The 18,292-nt window shown below is 38.0% G+C and overlaps 1 protein-coding gene across 2 annotated transcripts in view; it reads left to right on the plus strand.

Annotated features, from left to right (window-relative positions):
• slc25a21 (solute carrier family 25 member 21) overlaps positions 1–18,292 on the plus strand; it is a 95,354-nt gene that overhangs the window by 67,963 nt on the left and 9,099 nt on the right. For both annotated transcript variants that reach the window (XM_089120510.1, XM_039667355.2), the window contains exons 4-5: positions 8,781–8,864; positions 17,632–17,698. In XM_089120510.1, the coding sequence (XP_088976636.1) occupies positions 8,781–8,864; positions 17,632–17,698 (151 nt within the window). The remainder of the gene's footprint in view (positions 1–8,780; positions 8,865–17,631; positions 17,699–18,292) is intronic.

The raw sequence follows: 18,292 nt of genomic DNA on the forward strand, positions 1-18,292 counted from the left end.
ATTAAGAGGATTTATTTCAAGGCCATGATTGTTTGTAAAGTTAAATCAATGTTTACTTTAAACTCTTACTACCATTCTTCATACGTGTTTATAGATCAAGCACTTCCAGCTGAAAGCAAAATTCTGGATCTCTCCTCCTCTGACCGTCATAAGTCTCCGCCGTATATATTCAGATGTGAACAGTCCTTCACAAATAAATGTCTCTTAGAAGAGGACAGGTCTATGTGCCACTTATATTCATTTGCGTTCAACGGTGCTCATTTCTTGGTTGGAATGTTGACGTTTTTTTCAAAGGGGGCTTGCTAGGGTGAAAGTAGGGGGATTGGGGGGTTAGTTAGACTTCTAAGGAGACAGTGAGACTGGAGTTACAGCTTTTCATTAACCTGGAAACCACCTAGTTACATGGTTCATGGGCTGGTCTCAGCTCACTTGGAGGTAACAAAGGGTGTCAGGCGGCACTTTCGGCAGGGGGCGGCTGCTCGGGGCACCCCATCTGACTCTGATCATCATGCCGGCCGCCCTGCCGCACTCATTAGAGACCAGAAATGAGCTCGCATTGCTCTTGTTGAAGAGCTCCGGTTACGCCTCCTCACCCCACCCCAAACACGCCCTTAGCCCCTCCTACAGTCTTCGCTGTTGTTCTTTTTTGAAAGGGGGAGGAAAGTTTGTTTTGAAACATAAAAAGTAATACGTGTTTGCTGTATTGATTTAGGGCTGTACATACTGGAAAACTAATTAATTTGTAATATTGTGATATTATTTATAAATATATATATATATATATATATATATATATATATACGTATATATGTATGTATATACAGTATATATTTGTAATATACATATATATATATATATATATATATATATATGCAAATATTTATGTTTAAATAGTGCCATTTTAATGATGGATTAATTGACCCATAATTTTATAAAAATTACATTTTTATTTTTCAGTTTTTTTGAAAAACCTTTCATATTTTCATTTCAAGATAATAAGAACATTATGAATGAATTATAAACATTATAACATTTCCTTATATTATTATATTTATATTTTATATTATATTTCCTTATATTTTTTAAAAAAAATATTCGATATATACATATATATTAAATATAAGAAGGAAATGTTGGGGTAAGACAGTTTTTCAAACTTTTCAAACAAGTTTTTAATTTATGTATTGATTTATGTCTATATAAATGAATTCAGATTTAAATAGTTATAATAAATAATGAACATTATTTTGATATTATTAAAATATAACGACGATAATATTAAATAGAACTTTAAAGACCTTTTTCAGTGAAATAAAACACCAGCACTGAGTGTGTCACTGCATCTTTCCATGTTGAGCGATCTAACATGACTCTTGGCCATCAGTCCACATGCTTATCTGTATTTCTCCACTACTGGTGATTAAGAAATCCTAGAGTTACCTCCTCATGATGAGACAACCTTTGTCAGGTCCCAGCATGCTTGAAAGTGAGCTTCGCCAGGGAGGGGGGCTGGAAAGGGGTGTTTGACGAGAACAGTGAGAGATGACGTCCTGTCCCAAACACACGGGTGACGCTGAGAGAGGAGCCCACAAGCTTCCACCCCCGACTGGTGGCTGAACCTTGGTGCACTCTTGATGGAATCCCTCAAGCAGCCCTTAAACAGCAGGGCTCAAAGCTCAGAGGACTGAGAGCCGATCCGGCCCAGTAAAGCAGCACGTCGCTCAGCTGTGCTCCAGTGATCTCTTAATCCTACCGTGCCCCGGCTGACGGCCCTGGCGACGTAAACTGAACGCAGGTATCCGACCGGGGCTAACTGTGCTTAGGAAGCCGGCAGTCCAATCACATCCGTGGTCGGACAGTAACTACTTACAATTCCAGTGAAAGAAGTCAGCAGAACATTGGTTGTGGCATGTTTCATTATAAAGGGGAAATCTGAAGCCAGTCCAAAATAACTCAAGGCACTACTATTTGTGGTTAAGAAAGGGAATTAAAAAGCTTTTATATTACTGGCTTACCACTGACATATTTTGGCCAAAATCTTCACCAGGGTGTACAGAGCATAATATTGACTGCTAAACAAAAACAAAGGAAAATCAGGTGCAAGTCATTTAAATTATTAATTATGGAGGAATATAGTCACTAACAGTAACGATTAGATTGAGGTAATACATCATATCAAAAGTTCTGGTTCACTGAGACTATTACATTAAATATCTGTTTATGTGGAATGAATGAAACTTGGCAGCAAATTTTCATCAGAGAAATGTTTACATACCTTAACGAAAGCAAAATTCCCTCTTTTCATTTGTGGGGTTGAATATGTAAGGGATGTTTTTACTTTCCTGGAATGGAACAATGAAAGAGTAGTGTGATAGCTTGACATGAATATATTACAGTACGATGGTAATATTGGTGTTAGTGATAATAATAATAGTTGTAATAATAGAGCTTTTATAATACTTCTGCTGTTTGGTAGGTATAGTATGCCTATAATAAACACATTCCTGTTTTTTTGAGCAAACCACATTTCACCCCAAAAAATCAAAACCTATATGACAATCTTCTTTTTTAAACTTTTTTTAACAGTGAAAGTGGGATACAATGTTGTTTTAGACCCCTTTGGCTTACATTGCACAGAAATATTTTACTAAATATCTTTGTGTTCTGCAGAAGTAAGTCATAGAGGTTACATTGTTGGTTGAACTAACCCTTTAAAGGAGGAACAAGAGTCATTTGTTAAAGGAAGTTTGAGTGGAGCATGCCTGTACAATATATATATACGTATATACAATATATATATATATATATATATATATATGCCTGTACAATGTATATATATATATATATATATATATATATATTGTACAGGCATGCTCCACTCCACTCGCACTTCCTTCAGAAAATGTTTGACATCAGACTCTAGAATTGAACAACTACACTCCAAAAAAATCCTAGGTTGTTTTAACCCAATTTTGGGTCAAATATGGACAAACTCAAACATTGGGTTGAAAATGTAACCCAATGGTTTTGGGTTAAAATTGGGTTAAATCAACCCAGCATTTTTTAGAGTGTAATGTGCTCATAGAACAAGTACCAGAGGTGTGACCTCCCGCTGATGTGACTGCCATTGAACATTATTACCTGGTATTAAACAGGTCTGCTTGAAGGAGTTGTCACAAACACCCAAATGCATTATGTTACAAACATACTAAATAAAGACAAAAATGTCCCATGCAGTGTGCTGAAATGACCCGTTTTAGAGAAGCAGTAAAGTGCCTGATGAAAACTCATTTGTCTCCTGTGTGTGTCAGACGCCTCACAGCATCTGTGACCCACTCCTTCAGGGTTTTGTTTTGCTGCGGTCGTGTTCCTACCAGGCGGGGGGGGCGAGAGGCGCAAATGCAGAGTTGTAATTCAGAGACTCAGGTTTCTGTGGTGGAAGAGCCAGCGAGTGCAGTATTGATGACACTGTCCCGACCGTCTGTGTAATACCTGCCAGTCTCCTGCTGTCTAAGGAGTCTCTTCTGTCCTCAGCTAGCCATTTCCTTACTTCAAAGCAACCAAGAAACCTGATTATACATCTCCCAATCTGATATCTCCGGTTCAGCAATGTTTGTTTGGATGATCAGAAAGAGTAAACCTTAAATTTCAATTATTGCACTCAATAGGTCTGACTAGTTGTTCAACTACTGACTAACCTATTCACTTTTTTTTAATAACACTTTAAAAAGGTTAACTTTACGGATTGAAACTAACATAAACTTACAATGAGCAGCACTTTTTGACAATTTCAAGATTTATAAATCAATTAAAACATAAACAATGAATAGTAGCCTGTAATAATACATTTAAGGGTTACTTCACCCCAAATTGAAAAAAAAAAATCATTATTTCATCATCCTCATGTCGTTCAAATCTTGCATGCCTTAATTTCCGCTTTGAAATACAAAAGAACATTGTACGAGAGGAGAAAAGCGGAAAACAGGAAAAGTGATTTTCTGTCAGGACCTTTCCTTCAACCCTAAAACACAACACATTGAAACATCAATACAGAAAATGATTTGATATTAACAGTACATTGAGCTGTATTTTTACTTTTCTTGGAGATAAAGTATTCTGAAGAATGCTGGTAACCAAACAGTTTTGGTTACCATTGAAAACACTGAGACATTTCTCAAAACATTATTTAACGTTCCACATAAAGTCATTCAAGTTTGGAATGAGATGGAGGTAAATAAATGATGACAAAAAAGTTTCATTTTTTGGGGGCGAACTATCCCTTCAACGGGAACTAATAAATTGCAGAATGTTTTTTATTCTGATACCTAATATAACTATTGTTAGTGAAAAAATATAATTGATATTTTTAGTAGTGGTGCTTTATTAAGCTGTTAGAGTAAATGCAGTACAGTGAACTTTTTGAAATTTAACCACTTTAAAACATTGCTACAATTGGACAGATTTGGGCATTGCATCGGGTTTGGCCATTGTATCATTGAGCATGTCAATAAATAGTGCAACTTTTATAAACATATTCTGTTCCATCCGTTGCACTCCGTCTTTCCATCCGTTGCACTCCGCCTTTGAGATGATGTGTTTTATGGAAAAGCTTTGTAAGAAATGTGTCCAATTGGGACAGTTGATCTGGAAACTTGAATCTTTATACAAAGCTTCCTTAGGACCATTCAGCCAACTGATTGTGCAGATAACCAACTAATTAGTTGTTGGGTTTTTTGTCACTTTACACATCGCTGATCAATGCTTATTTGTGCTTGGGATGTCTTAAAATGTTGTGTCTCACTTTGTTCACAAGAGGTCAGCCAGAGTTTGGCAACCTGAGGGGCAAATCAGACTATGAGAGGGGACCATTTGTGGGATCTCTAACTTGTCATCTTGAGGACGTCAATGCCCCCTCCCTCCCTCCCTCTCCTTGGGCCCCAGTCACAGTGGGTCCAGTTGGCCTGTGGTGCCGCTGAAACCCAAGCTGTCCTATCCCAGACCGAGACCTGGAAGCATGTGGTGTCACAAGCGCCATGACTTTATCACTTCCCCTTTGCCCCATCTTCCATTTTCTCTTCTGCTTTATCTCTTTCCCTCCAAAGGCTCAGCTTTATAGGCCACCTCCAGCCACGGGCCCAGCAGCCTGAAAAGCCAAAAGAACAGAGGAAAGAAACTACTTATGTCTATCGAGAATTTAAGAGAGAAATGTTCCTGTGGTATCCCAAAAGCATTGCATTTCATTGGTTTTACATTTATATTCACCCTGCTGCTTGCATACAATCTGACCACTGTTCCACACCACTGTTTGATATTCACGAATAGTATGATCACAGACGGTCGATTGGTCCTTGCTGTTTGATTGGATGTCAGCATAAGCCATATTGGAGCATTTAGGTTAGAGAGGTTTTACCTCACGTACCATTGCAATGGACGTCTGCCATCTTTATGATCCTGCTCATTAAAATTAACTGTCTGGCTGTAAAAAATAGATTTCCTTTTAATGCTGCCTTCTGGATTCTCTTATGCACCACTGATTGTGTGTAAAAGAAACCTTGCTCACGTGCGTGTTTCGCTTTTTCTAATCTTACTTTCATTTCAGCTCTTGATGAAAGTGTTGTTGGATCAGAGGCAGCAAATGGAAAACATATTAACATGGCTAAGAATTAAAGACTGAATAATTGAAAGCAATAAATACCATTATTAAGAGATTAGCTATAGTGATATTTGTTCCGCTTCTATTCTTGTGATTGAAAAACAGTCAATTGTTCATTCGTTCAGTGATAGAAGCAAATATGTTGCCCAAAATGTGTAAAATAATTTTACAGGTCATTTTTTGCCTTGTGTGTACCACACAATTTTTGGTTATCATTGTACCAGACTGGAAGCATAGACGTCCATATCAAATGCCAACCGTTTAAAAGTGTTCCTGCCACGACTGCAGTCACACAGTTTGTTGTAAAAAGGAAAAGAAAGTCCTGCGAAAGTTATAAATGGCACATTTGCTGGATGGTTTTTCGCTTATGGGACCTTGTTTATCATAGGGTTGATATTCTAGTCATAAATGAAATAATGCAGTTCCCACTCCATGCTCGATTCTTTGGGGGAATACCCCCATATTTAACAAGGCAAATTTAAGAGACCTTTTTAAAAGTTTGGCCTGGCCCTTAAAAAGGCAAACCCATCAGACTCAAGTCTTTTGATCAACCCAGTAACCTCCCGCCCTTCCCACAGGGCTTTTTTTAACACCATCATTATTAGGCCTCAACCCATCAAGCTTGTCTTCCAGCGGGGCACTGTCGGACCTGGTACGGGGTCTGAGAGGGGACAAGGCCCTAGTGCTCGGCCTGGACCAGAAACACTTCACTCCTCTCTATAAAAATACAAAGAGGAGGTGTTCTCCTGCTCCTAATTCTCATTTACCTTCCTGTCAGAATGTCCAGAGTTCACATTTTACAGGGATTTTGGGGTCAGGTGGAGATGGTAGGGTTATTTACCCCCTGGTGCTCATTTCACCCGTAGAAGCTCCATGTTGGCCTTACCTTCACCCTCACCTGGCTATCCAAGATGGTGCTCTGGTCCTATTAAAACAGAGTACAGAAGGTCATTGGAGGTTTTTGATGAACTCCCAGATATCGTCACCTGCAAGTATATCTTCGCTAGGGATTCTGAGAGCTGGATCTTTTAACAAAACCCTTGGGCTTTTCGCAGTTCCTCTGTTTGTTGACTTTACAATCGGGAGCCTGGCTGCATGGCCGACTGAATCAACCCTTGACTCTTCTTCTCTAGTCTGTGAACTCTTTCGATACAGGTCTCCAAATATGTCTGAATGTGCACTTCTAATGTTCTGGTTAGAGAGTTCGTTCAAAGACAGGAAGGTTTACCTTATCTACAGCTCCTTTTCCATCCAAACGTCTTCCAGAATCTGGGGGACTCTTTCTGAGAATCCAGAGACATCTTCTGCTGCCAAATCTTCCCCATTATCTTTCATTCCCCAGGCCGTGATATTTGGTCCAAGGCTTTTATGGCAGGGTAGGCAAGGGGCATGAGGAAATGAGGTGACCCCAAGGTCAACAGCGGAGTCAGGCAGCTGAGCGGACCGTGGCCCTGCCACCTCTGGGCTAGTGTGGGTTGGGCCATCCCAGTGTACTGCAGAAGGCATTGGTGGGACTTCATTCCTTGACCTTGCTCTCATGTGCCTTTAATTAAGACTGATTTAAATATGTTTACAAGCTCCACTGATCTTAAATCTTTTGGTTCGGTGCCCCATCCTTTTGCGTGCCCCAATCCCTGCATTCTCGCTCACTCGACTGCCTGCCGTTTCAGAGAGCCTCTTTTCTTCTTTCTCTTTAATATGGTGTTGGACGTTCATTTATGATGCTTTTTTAACTGGTTCTTAGGCACGGGTTACAAGCTATTTGGGAATCTACAAAATTGGATGCTGGGGACACCCCTCTAAGATGTTAATCTGTTGCCGATATGAAAGGCTGCTCACCTCAGTAAACCCCCTCATGCGATGGAACCAGGGCACTTTTATGGTCCCATCAGGCACCCGCCTGGATGACTTACTGCTGACCTCTTGACCTGGCAGTCAAAGCCATATGAGGAGCATCTTTCTCATTCTGTCTTCCACTCTGAGTTTGGTCTGGGTTCATCTATTTACACTTGGAGGGCAAAGGTTGGTTTATTTATCGTCTCTGTGTGCCCAAAAAGATACCCAACCTGAACCACTAGTAAATTGTTGTGGCGTGTCAGCCTATAAACAAATAATAGTATGTGGTGTCAAACTACCAAAGGCCCTACAGTTGCTTTGTCCATTTCTTCCCGCTAAAACATCTATATTGCATGGGGGTGGGAGGGGGGTAGCAGTAAATCCTTTTTTCCCCCAAACTTGCGCTCAGCGCTGGTACCACGTTAAACATTTACATGGTTCAGTATGGCCTTTATTAGGGTGTTACTAGCATGCTTGTTGCTACAAAAACATCTCTTGACCATTTGTATCGTATAAAAAATTTACACAGAACTGCAGAACTGTTACCAGCAGGTTATTACACTCTAAAAAATGCTGGGTTGTTTTAACCCAACTTTGGGTCAAATATGGACTAACCCAGCCGTTGGGTTAAATTTTTACATTACATTTTTAACCCAGCATTTTGGGTTTGTCCATATTTGACCCAAAATTGGGTTAAAACAACCCAGCATTTTTTAGAGTGTAGCATGTTAGCGACAACGTTAGCACCTACAAGGTCTATGGCTATAGAAGAAGCAAAGCTAATTGGTAAGGATGGGTTAAGTAAATGTTTGACTTCTCCGCTGTGCTAAAGGGACCGAGAAAGTCAGTTCCGCCTCTAAAAGAACAGAAGGTAAGAGCAGGAGAAAGGAGCGATTTGGATTTTGACAGATGCACTTTGTGCAGATTTGCCAGTGTCCCACATTTCTTGCACACAGATAATTGATAGCATATGGTGGTCATGCTCTATGATCTCTGTCATTCAAGCAGAGGAATGTTGAACATAATGTATGTGTGGTACTGATGTTTTCCAGAATTTATGAATTTTACTTAATCATTATTTTCCTTGTCGACATTATTTTGGACGATCTCAAATGTGATGTGTAGCCATTATGCCATGGATGGATGGATATATATATATATATATATATAATTTGGATTATACACCAGTATTATGCTGTCCTTGAAACAGTGCTCACTGGTTGGAAAAGTTAGTTTAATTTTTCTAAAATAAAGGTTTGTGAAGTAATATTTATTGTCTTGTGGTTTTCAGGTTTCAAATCCAAAGAGGGAAAGGTGACCCAAATAGCTATAAAGGCCTTGGAGACTGTTTCAGAACTATATATCGCACTGAGGGGTAGGTTATAAATGCCTGTCTGTCTGTCAATCCATTTATCTTTCTGTATTGTATTGCCATCCTATTCAAATATCTGTCGATCTCTGATGTCAACAATTTCATGCATACCGTAATTTCAATTTATATTTTATCAGCAATACCATGCTCAATGAGTCCTGCTCAATAAGTTCAATATGAAATAAAACATGACCAAAACAATATATATGTATTTTAGGAATATTTATATAGTCTGAAAGTGCGTCTTTTACTTTAACTTGCAACTTTTAAAATGTTAAATTATTCTTATTACCGTTTTTGACACATGACACTTCTGGTTTGTATTGTTTTCAGTACTTGTCATCTACTGTTTTCAGCATGTATTTAGTGTAAACTATGCACACATGTCTGTTGTATGCATGGTAACAACATACGCCAGGTGACAGGGAATGTTTTGAGCTTTATAAAAGCCTGGTGTACAAAAATTACAAACTTTAAACCCACCTGCCCTGGAATACGCAGTATGTCAATCTCAGACAAGCAAGTGAAGTCATGGGTTTATATCATGCATCGGCAGTGGCATGCTCCACATGTGTCGTGTTAACTGCCTCTGTTCTTCGGAAATCACACATATGACGTAGTGCGCTTGAGGCAGAGATTTATCTTTTTCTGTCTCTCTCCTCTTTTTTTCCCCACCCCCACCACTCCTTTCAGTTTTTCCTCCCCTCCCTCCAGCACACAACATGAGGCACGTGTCAGATCCTAGACAGTGTGCAGACTTGAAAGAAAGCTCTGTTTATGGCTAGATGACAGCTTTACAGTGGATCTAAAGCTGATCGGCAGCAAGGTGTGAAAATATATGTGCGCGTGCGGTCCTAGGTGACGCCGACAGTGTGAGATCCTACACCAGCTTTCGCTCTCCGCGGAGCTGTCATCGGCTGCATCCCGCAGGCCTCCCCTGCAGATTATGGCTCTTCTTTCTTCTAAACCAATTATCACCCTCCGTCTGTTTGTGCTGTGGCTGGAATCGCCACACAGTAGCCGGTAGCATGATCAGCCCCAGGCTGAACCACTTAGTTTTAATTTACACAAATGGTGGTGGGAGTTACAGTTGTGGAATTATTATTGAAAATAAACATGCTCTTGCTGTATGGGCCAGCATTGCACTTTCACTCTCGGTCCGTATTTTGCTTTGGTCTTCCCCTCTGTGCGGTAGAAACCCGAGCCCTTCGGCTTCCACACACCAATTAGTTCAGAGCTGGAGATCCATCTGTGCATTGGCTCCGAGTCTATTTGAAATGTTATGAACGTTCACTTGCGTCATAATGTAGCATGTGTGAATCATCATAGAAAGGCAGTACTAATAGTTTTAGATCACATATTTAAATATCTTGATTGTGCATAATTATTTTACAGTATGTCTTGGTCAGCGATTTATAGATTTTTTTTTTAGCAGCAACACTAGATCTGTAATATTTTCTAAAGAAATCTCATTGTCACCTAGGCTGCATTTTTTTTAATTAAACAATACAGTAAAAAGATTAATATTGTGAAATAGTATTATAATTTAAATATATTATGAAATGTAATTTATTCCTGTGATGGAAAAGCTGAATTTTCAGCATCATTACTCCAGACTTAAAGTGTCACATGATCCTTCAGAAAGCAATTTAATATGCTGATTTGATGCTGCTGTAACATTTCCTATTATTGTTGTCATTGCTGAAAACAGTTGTGCTGCTTAAAATGTTTGTGGAAACCATGATGCGAGTGTGTATTTCAGGATTCTTTGATGAATAGAAAGTTTTTTAGATAACACTTTACTTGAAGGGGTGTGCATAAGACTGACAGTACACCTTCATAATCATGACAGGATATATGTCATGAATATGAAGGAGCGATTATGCCGGTTTATGACAACTGTCTTTGTGTCATTTGTTCAGTTATGACATTTTTAATGCAAATATGACATTGTTTGAGATGTCTTTGTTATGACAACTTGACATAAACCAACACACCTATCATAAATATGTCATAAACATGATTAATTATCAAACTTAAGAAAGCACTTAGCTTTATGGGTTAACATTACATTAAACTGTCATGTGGTTGGTTTTGACATTGGCTGTCATGAGGCATTATAACCGCGTCATGAATATGTTCCTTGACCTCAACTACATTGAATTTGTCATTAAAAGTTAAAATGGCTTCATGACAGCCAATGTCAAAACCAACCACATGACAGTTTAATGTATTGTTAACCAATAAAGCTAGGTGGTTTCTTAAGTTTGATAATTAATCTGCTATGTCATGTTTATGACAGGTTGTGTTTGTCAAGTTGTCATGCCAAAGACACTGACATAATGATGATTTGGCCAGTCATAACATATTTGGCCCCATTTTAAATAGTTCATGAAATAATAGTGTTAATAGGATACAAATGATTGCATGTCAGTATATTGTGTAGTTCAAATTCAAAAAATCAGTGTCCAGGCTACTTAAGTTAGCAGATACGTCCCTGCATGCCTCTCATGTCCTCACTCCTTGATTTACGAGGCTTGAACCGTTGTGCCTTCCCGAACCAATGTCAAGGGTAAAGTCTCGAGAGGCAAGTGACAATATTTGCAGATCAAGCATTCGGGTTGTTGACAAGGGACAGAACAGGTAGAGCTCAAAGTCCCCCGGGCCACCGTATCCTCGGCAGTATAAGACTGCAACCGTGCACTTTCTTACGGCTGATGAAAAGTAAAGCATACGTCTCCCCGTCAGCCCTGTGATTCATTGACGGTCGGCCCTATAACAGGGATGAAACATTTTACCTCATTATCCAATTTGGTTAATGTATCATTTCCTTCCTCTCCTTTTGTTATGTTGAAGGATGTGGCTATGAGTTGAATGGAAGAAATGGGGTTTGATGCAAATAAAAGACAAATCACACCTATACAAACTCCAGCAGCTGGACCCACACGTACCTAAATGTGTGAGCATTTGCTTATGAGGTCCAACTGCGTGCTTACATTTAGAGTCAAATTGGCATTCAGGGATAGTCAAACCAGGCGTAGTCAAATGGGGTCTTAAGTGCGTGTGTAACAAATTGGAGCTTTATCTCACCACCTGATGTTTCTTAGACTGACCACACCCGGGAAACACGCGGCCGGCCTTTGCATGCGCCGGCGACGGGAGGGGGGGCTTCCGTTTCGACCAGACAAAAGCCCACTCTGCCAGACCCTTTCACTTGACACAATGCCTCTCTGTTGCCGTTTCACCAGACAAGTGAGGCTTGTGACACCTGACACATCGTGATGCTGGTGAAATAGAGATTGTTTGTCATCTGATGAGATGTGTCGTAGTAATTAGCCGTGGGTCAGAGGTTTTGGAGTGGCGGTCACGGCGTGGGCACGGCTTGCGCTAATCGCATCATCTCTGTTCGCAGAAACGATAATATTTACACCCCAACTAAATCAGCCGAGGACATCTCTGTTGACTACTGGGGCATGTTTTCACAATACAACGACAGAAGTTCCCATGCAGCTGTCACGCTACTCTGTCCACCCTGTCCACACACACACATGTGTTCAATATCAATACATGCTAGAACTGATACTGAGAAATCTGTTTCATTCTCGCCACCCCCTCTCAGGATGCATCAACACTCTTATACACACACACACACACACACACACACAAATGGATGTTGCATGATATAAAGCATAGTTATTAGTAAGGCTGTTCATTTTAAAGGGACAATTAAAATTCTGTTACCAAACCTGTGCGACTGACTTTTGTGGAAGATAAAAGATCAAGTGCAGATGAAAACACTTTTTGTAATGCCAATTTAATCTGTTTTTATCAGCTATGTAATGACTTGTTTTTTCAAAAAAAGATCTACGGTTAATTAATCCATTAAGTACCATGAACTAATATCCAACAACAACCATTTTTATAGCATGTATTAATCTACACCACACTGTAAAATAATATTGTTGGTTTAACTTAAAAAATTAAGTAACCTGGATGCCTTAAAATTTTAAGTTGATTGAACTGGAAAAAGTGAGTTAATACAATGAAGGAGATTGATTTAATCATCAGAAACTCAAAATAATTAGTTATCTGAACTAAATAAATTATTTAAGTTGATTTGACAAAATAAAAAATGTTGTGATAACAAATCATGATATTTTTTTTTTACAGTGCACTCTTCAAAAGTTTCAAGTTTTTGAAAAAGTCTCTTATCCAAGTCTGCATATATTTGAACAATAAAAAACAGTAATATTGTAAATATTACTACAATATAAAATAACTGGTTTCGGTTTTAATTATATTTAAAAAATATTTTATATGTTTAAGTTCAATAGAAAATGGTTTATTTGAAATAAAAAAGCTTTACTGACACATTTGATCAATTTAATCCATCTTTGCTGAGTAAAAGTATTCATTAAAATAAAAACTTACTGACCTCAAACTTTTGAACTGTTTTGTAGATTCATTCATAAATATTGCTCAGTGTTTATTCATGTTCATTCACAATATAGTCATGCCATTTTTCATTTATGTATGCATGTACTGTACTTTAAACTTGAAATGTCAAAAAATATTTTGTAGAGGTGGAAAGAAAATTAACAACAACCTAGTTTAATAATTGCTGTTAAAGTATTGTTCATTATTAGTTTATGATTTCTGATGCATTGTTATTAATGTTAACAAACCAAACTGTATGGTGGCTTCCAAATTATTGATATTGATAGCAGATTAACTGGATTAATTTGAATATTAAGTGTATCATGTTATTAATGCATTCTTTTTTTACAGCCCTAAACATTGGATAAATTTGAGATATTTTATACAATGTTTTCTAAATTATTAGGTAAGTACTTATGACTGCACCTATTTAATCCTTATTTCTTATGTTTCCAGATAAACCAAGCACTAAACAAAAGAGTCCTCATTCTTAATTTTAGTTCTTAAATGGACACTGTGTGGACTTCAAAGCATAAAAGCAAGTCTTTAATAAATTTTGGCTAATACAGCTCTAAAAAGAGTGAGCTGATGATTTCAAGCATCAACATTAACCATCCTATAATCTATTGTATCACCACACAATAAATCCAATGACTGACCTTTTTTGACATATACTGAAACTACACGCACAAGCCTAGGTAAATGTTAGCTCTTTACCATACTGCAGAGTTTTTGTATGAGAGAATGAGAAGGGAAAAGAAAAGCTCAGGTGTTTCGCCTGCTCAGGCTTGTCCTGACTCTCAGAATGACAGAAAGCAAAACAGAGTCAGGTTTCAGCTTCAGAAAAAGTGCACGTGTGTGCTTCTCAAAGTGCGTTTAGGGGTGGTGAGAGTGGCCCGAAGCATTGATCAGACTGGAATCTCAAAATACGGACTCTTATTTTGGACACTGTTGGCTTCAGCAGGATGTCAATATCCATCACACTATATAATATTACAAATAAAATATTGGATAAAAACTCATTTTGTTCTCTTAGAAAGTCTCAGCATGGTTGGCCAACACATTTGGATCATTTTATTTTTGATATACAATTTGTTCCGTTAAAATGGTGAACCTGTTTCACGACAGTTATGCAAGTAGTGTTGATATAAGTTATGGAGATATCTAAATTAATTCAAATTTATTTCAGCTTTGAGGGCACGTTTACACGACAGCGATGCACGATGCACACTGTTTTTGACATACTGACTACACCATTGACTCAACGATTCCAATTCACACACACTTATAGACTGAACGCGTAATATGTGTGTGCATGACGTCACCGTTTTCACAATTTCGTGGTTTTGTAGTTTACACAGAAATTATAGTGGTATCGTTATGCCCCCAAAATGTGGTTGTCATGTAAAAGAGTGGCCAAAACGCCTTAAAAAGCTTCAGGTCAAACGGCCCCCTAAGTAGATTCAAATGAGAAAAGATATTAGATGATGCTGTTGAAATACAACGACTGTTTTTGTGTTAATTTGCTTATCTTACAGACACCTGTCGAAGGTTACACTTCTATTTGCTGTTCTAACTATATAATCTGATAAGTATCCCTTTTACGTTTTTTTAAGCAATCTCGTGACAGTTATGAACTCACTATTCGCAATCGCACCCATTTTGACTCAAACACCTGAAGAGGATTTGACTGTCTCAAGCTTTTTAGACATTTGAAACCTAGAAATGTAGTTCCTTTTGTTTTTCGTTTATAAATGCTTGTTTGTGTGTTTAGACCAGTTTAACCTGTTCTGGTTTGGAAACAGTACCCTGGAAACAGTAGTGCATTACAACCGAAGCTAAACTCAATGCATGATAATGGGAGTGGATTTCCATAGAATTGGCACATCAAAGTAGGATTCAGCATTCCTGTGTGGCACCATGGGTCAGGATGGGAAATAGTTGTATTAGTCGCATCTCTGTAGGCTACATGGGGTCAGTATCGTGATGGTATGAACAAACTGGTTATGGGATCAGTTTTGAGATGACACAACCAAACCAATCAAAACCGGCTTTGTTTGTATCACGATGCTGATCATCAACTTTCGAGTTCCTGGACCGCATCAAAGTGTGACATCAGTGGTGCATACTTACTGAAACGGCTTCATGGTATAGGAGTCTGGTCATTTAGTTAAGCCATCTTAACACATTGGATGGATTGCACCAATAAGGATTAAGATAAACATTCAGTTGTGCCAAACTTTAAAAACTCTAAATAAATAAATGGTTACATTTAAATCTGCTTGATTTTAATTCTACACTCTTAAGAAAAATGGTTCTAAACAGTATCAAATTAGGGTTCTTTGGCTTGTAACAATAGCAGAACACTTTTTGGTGCTAAGTAGAACCATTTCTAAGGTTCCATAAAGAACCAGTGCTTATCCCTAATGGTGTTATAAATAACCTTTTCAGCAATATTCATTTTCATTAATATTATTACTATTATTTTTAAATAATATGTATTAAAATAGTTTTTTATTCCTCCATCTGTCTGGTCCTATTATATTGTGTTGCCTCTATTTGGGTTTTACATAAAAAACAGCATGTTATGTCAATTACGTAGGCTACTTTAATGTTTTATTCTTGACATGGCAGATTGTATGAAAAATGACAGTGCTCTACAGTACAGTTGTTAGCTGAATACATGAATAAATAACAATTGACATTGAACACGATATAGATGTAATGAAGACCAAGTTCCAGTAAAATATCTTCGCAATCCTTTATGATGTCTTTACGTCCTTCATTATGTGTGTATTCTCAGCCCATTCTCACCCCCAAGGCGTCACTTAACTGACGCCTTGGGAAGCATTTGGACATGCTTCAATATCTGACGCTTTAGGCGCCCTTTAGCGTCAGTTAGATGACACCCTAGGATCGCGTGTACCCTACCCCCACCCCATACCTAAACCTAACCGCGTCCTCTAACTGACGCTTTCCTTTAGCATCAGTTAGATGACGCCGTAGGATCGCGTCATGTAAGTGACGCTAAAGGGCGCCTAAAACATCAAATATTGAAGCATGGTCAAAGGTGACGCCTTGGGGTGAGAATGCGTTGGTATTCTGAGTTTCTATCTGCAGACGAGGAGGTTATGGTACGGGACAGCATCTGAAATACACAATTTTGTTTAGAGTTACATTGTGTCTCTTCCATTTGATTATGTAAAAACATTTTGTTCATGAAGTCCAAAATGAGCAAAAATTGACAATATGAGCCTTTTACGTTGGAAAAAGGAAAAAGTGCTATAAAGTTATGGGATAGCTTTAATGCTTTTGTGACTTAATATGTTTGGGCATAAAGTCATAATAAAAAATTAACAATATGGATCAAAAATCCATGTCTGTTACTTTGTGGAGAAGAGAAGATGAGTATCCTTAACTGAACAGATGCTCACACTTACATGTTTTTTTAAACTAAAAAGAGAAAAATACATGATTGTTAGGAAATTATTGTTACAATTTTTAAAGTTATAATTTATAAAAAAAATTGTAAGAATGAAATCATTTACCTGTTGAGAGTATGTTGACAGTCTAGTTGTGTATATCTGAGCTCCAGGAAATCAGTAATTAGGTGGCTTGGCTTTAACAGTTACAGATTTGAAAAACAAAAAGGCGGGAATAAAGAACTCTGAACTCTAACACAAAGAACCATTTCAGATCCGGTTCTAAATAGAACTTACTACGTGTGAATAACTTTTAAAGAACCATCTTTTTTAGAGTGAAGCCTGCATTTAACTTAATCCCAGTTAGGGATTAATTTTTACAGCTAAAGAAATGTACCTTTTTTTTTTATAAATGTTTGCACTTATTTAATGGACATGGGGAAAATGTTCAATATTATTATTATAAAAATATTTGACCCACAATCACACACTGTGAGCATTATCCGTCACACTGTCTCAATGCAGCAAGTATTTTTTCATTACTTTCATTACAAAAAAGTCCACTTTATCAGCCTGTTATGCCAACAGTGATAGTGAAAGTAGGTGCTTAACCTTTTCATTTTCTCTTCTTTTTATATACGGTGACCATTTTTTGCTGACCTGTTACCAAAATGTCTAAATGTAGATTGATTCTTTGTTTTGTTTGAGTCATTTTTTTTCTTTGGTTAATCATGTAGTTAAGTTTGATGAATTCATGATGAAAACAACAAACAAACATTTTTTTTTTTCCGTTTGTTTCTTTACTGCATATATAATTGGCCAAATAGACATTTAAATGTTGCTTATCCATAAATCTTTATTTATTTATCATGTCTCTCAAACTCCAATAAGTGATGTCTTTTCCTCAACAGAGTGTACGGCTTCTACAAGGGAATCCTTCCCCCAATTTTGGCCGAGACCCCAAAGAGAGCAGTGAAGGTAACAGGAACCACATTTGACTGCGAGCTTAAACTCATCACTTAAACCATAGATGCTCTGATCTTTGCAACCTGGCCTTCCGAGTGTAAACATATACACACAGACCACATACGTTTGCCCTATCCAGGAGGATCAAAAACACTCATCCCCTCTCTATGTTTGTATTCATGCCACATGTGTTTGCTGTTGAGAACTCCCAATATTGACCTACATGGCCAGAGATTGCTACCGGCCTCACTTTAGTATCATGTATAAACAGAACATATATATACACTCTTGAGTTTAGATGAGTACTTACTGTGGCTTTAGGCCGTTGGTGCGCTCTTGAGTTTACATGAAAACTTACTGTGGCTTTAGGCCAATGGTTATGGGTGTCTGAAAGGAGGGCGAGCACATTAATGTCTGACTTTTCTAATCTAAAACAACATCTGGAACGGGTTTAATTCCATTATTGGAAAGTCCTGGTTTGGTAGACTCAACAAGCTTACCATGAAGGGTTTGTCCACCTTAAAATTCACATGAAAATGCGAACGTCATCATATAATCGTTCTCATGTCGTTTAACCCATTTTTTAATGCTACGTTTGTCATTTCG

Source organism: Pimephales promelas, chromosome 15 (genome assembly GCF_988280905.1).
Source record: "Pimephales promelas chromosome 15, fPimPro1.hap1.1, whole genome shotgun sequence".
Taxonomy (NCBI): domain Eukaryota; kingdom Metazoa; phylum Chordata; class Actinopteri; order Cypriniformes; family Leuciscidae; genus Pimephales; species Pimephales promelas.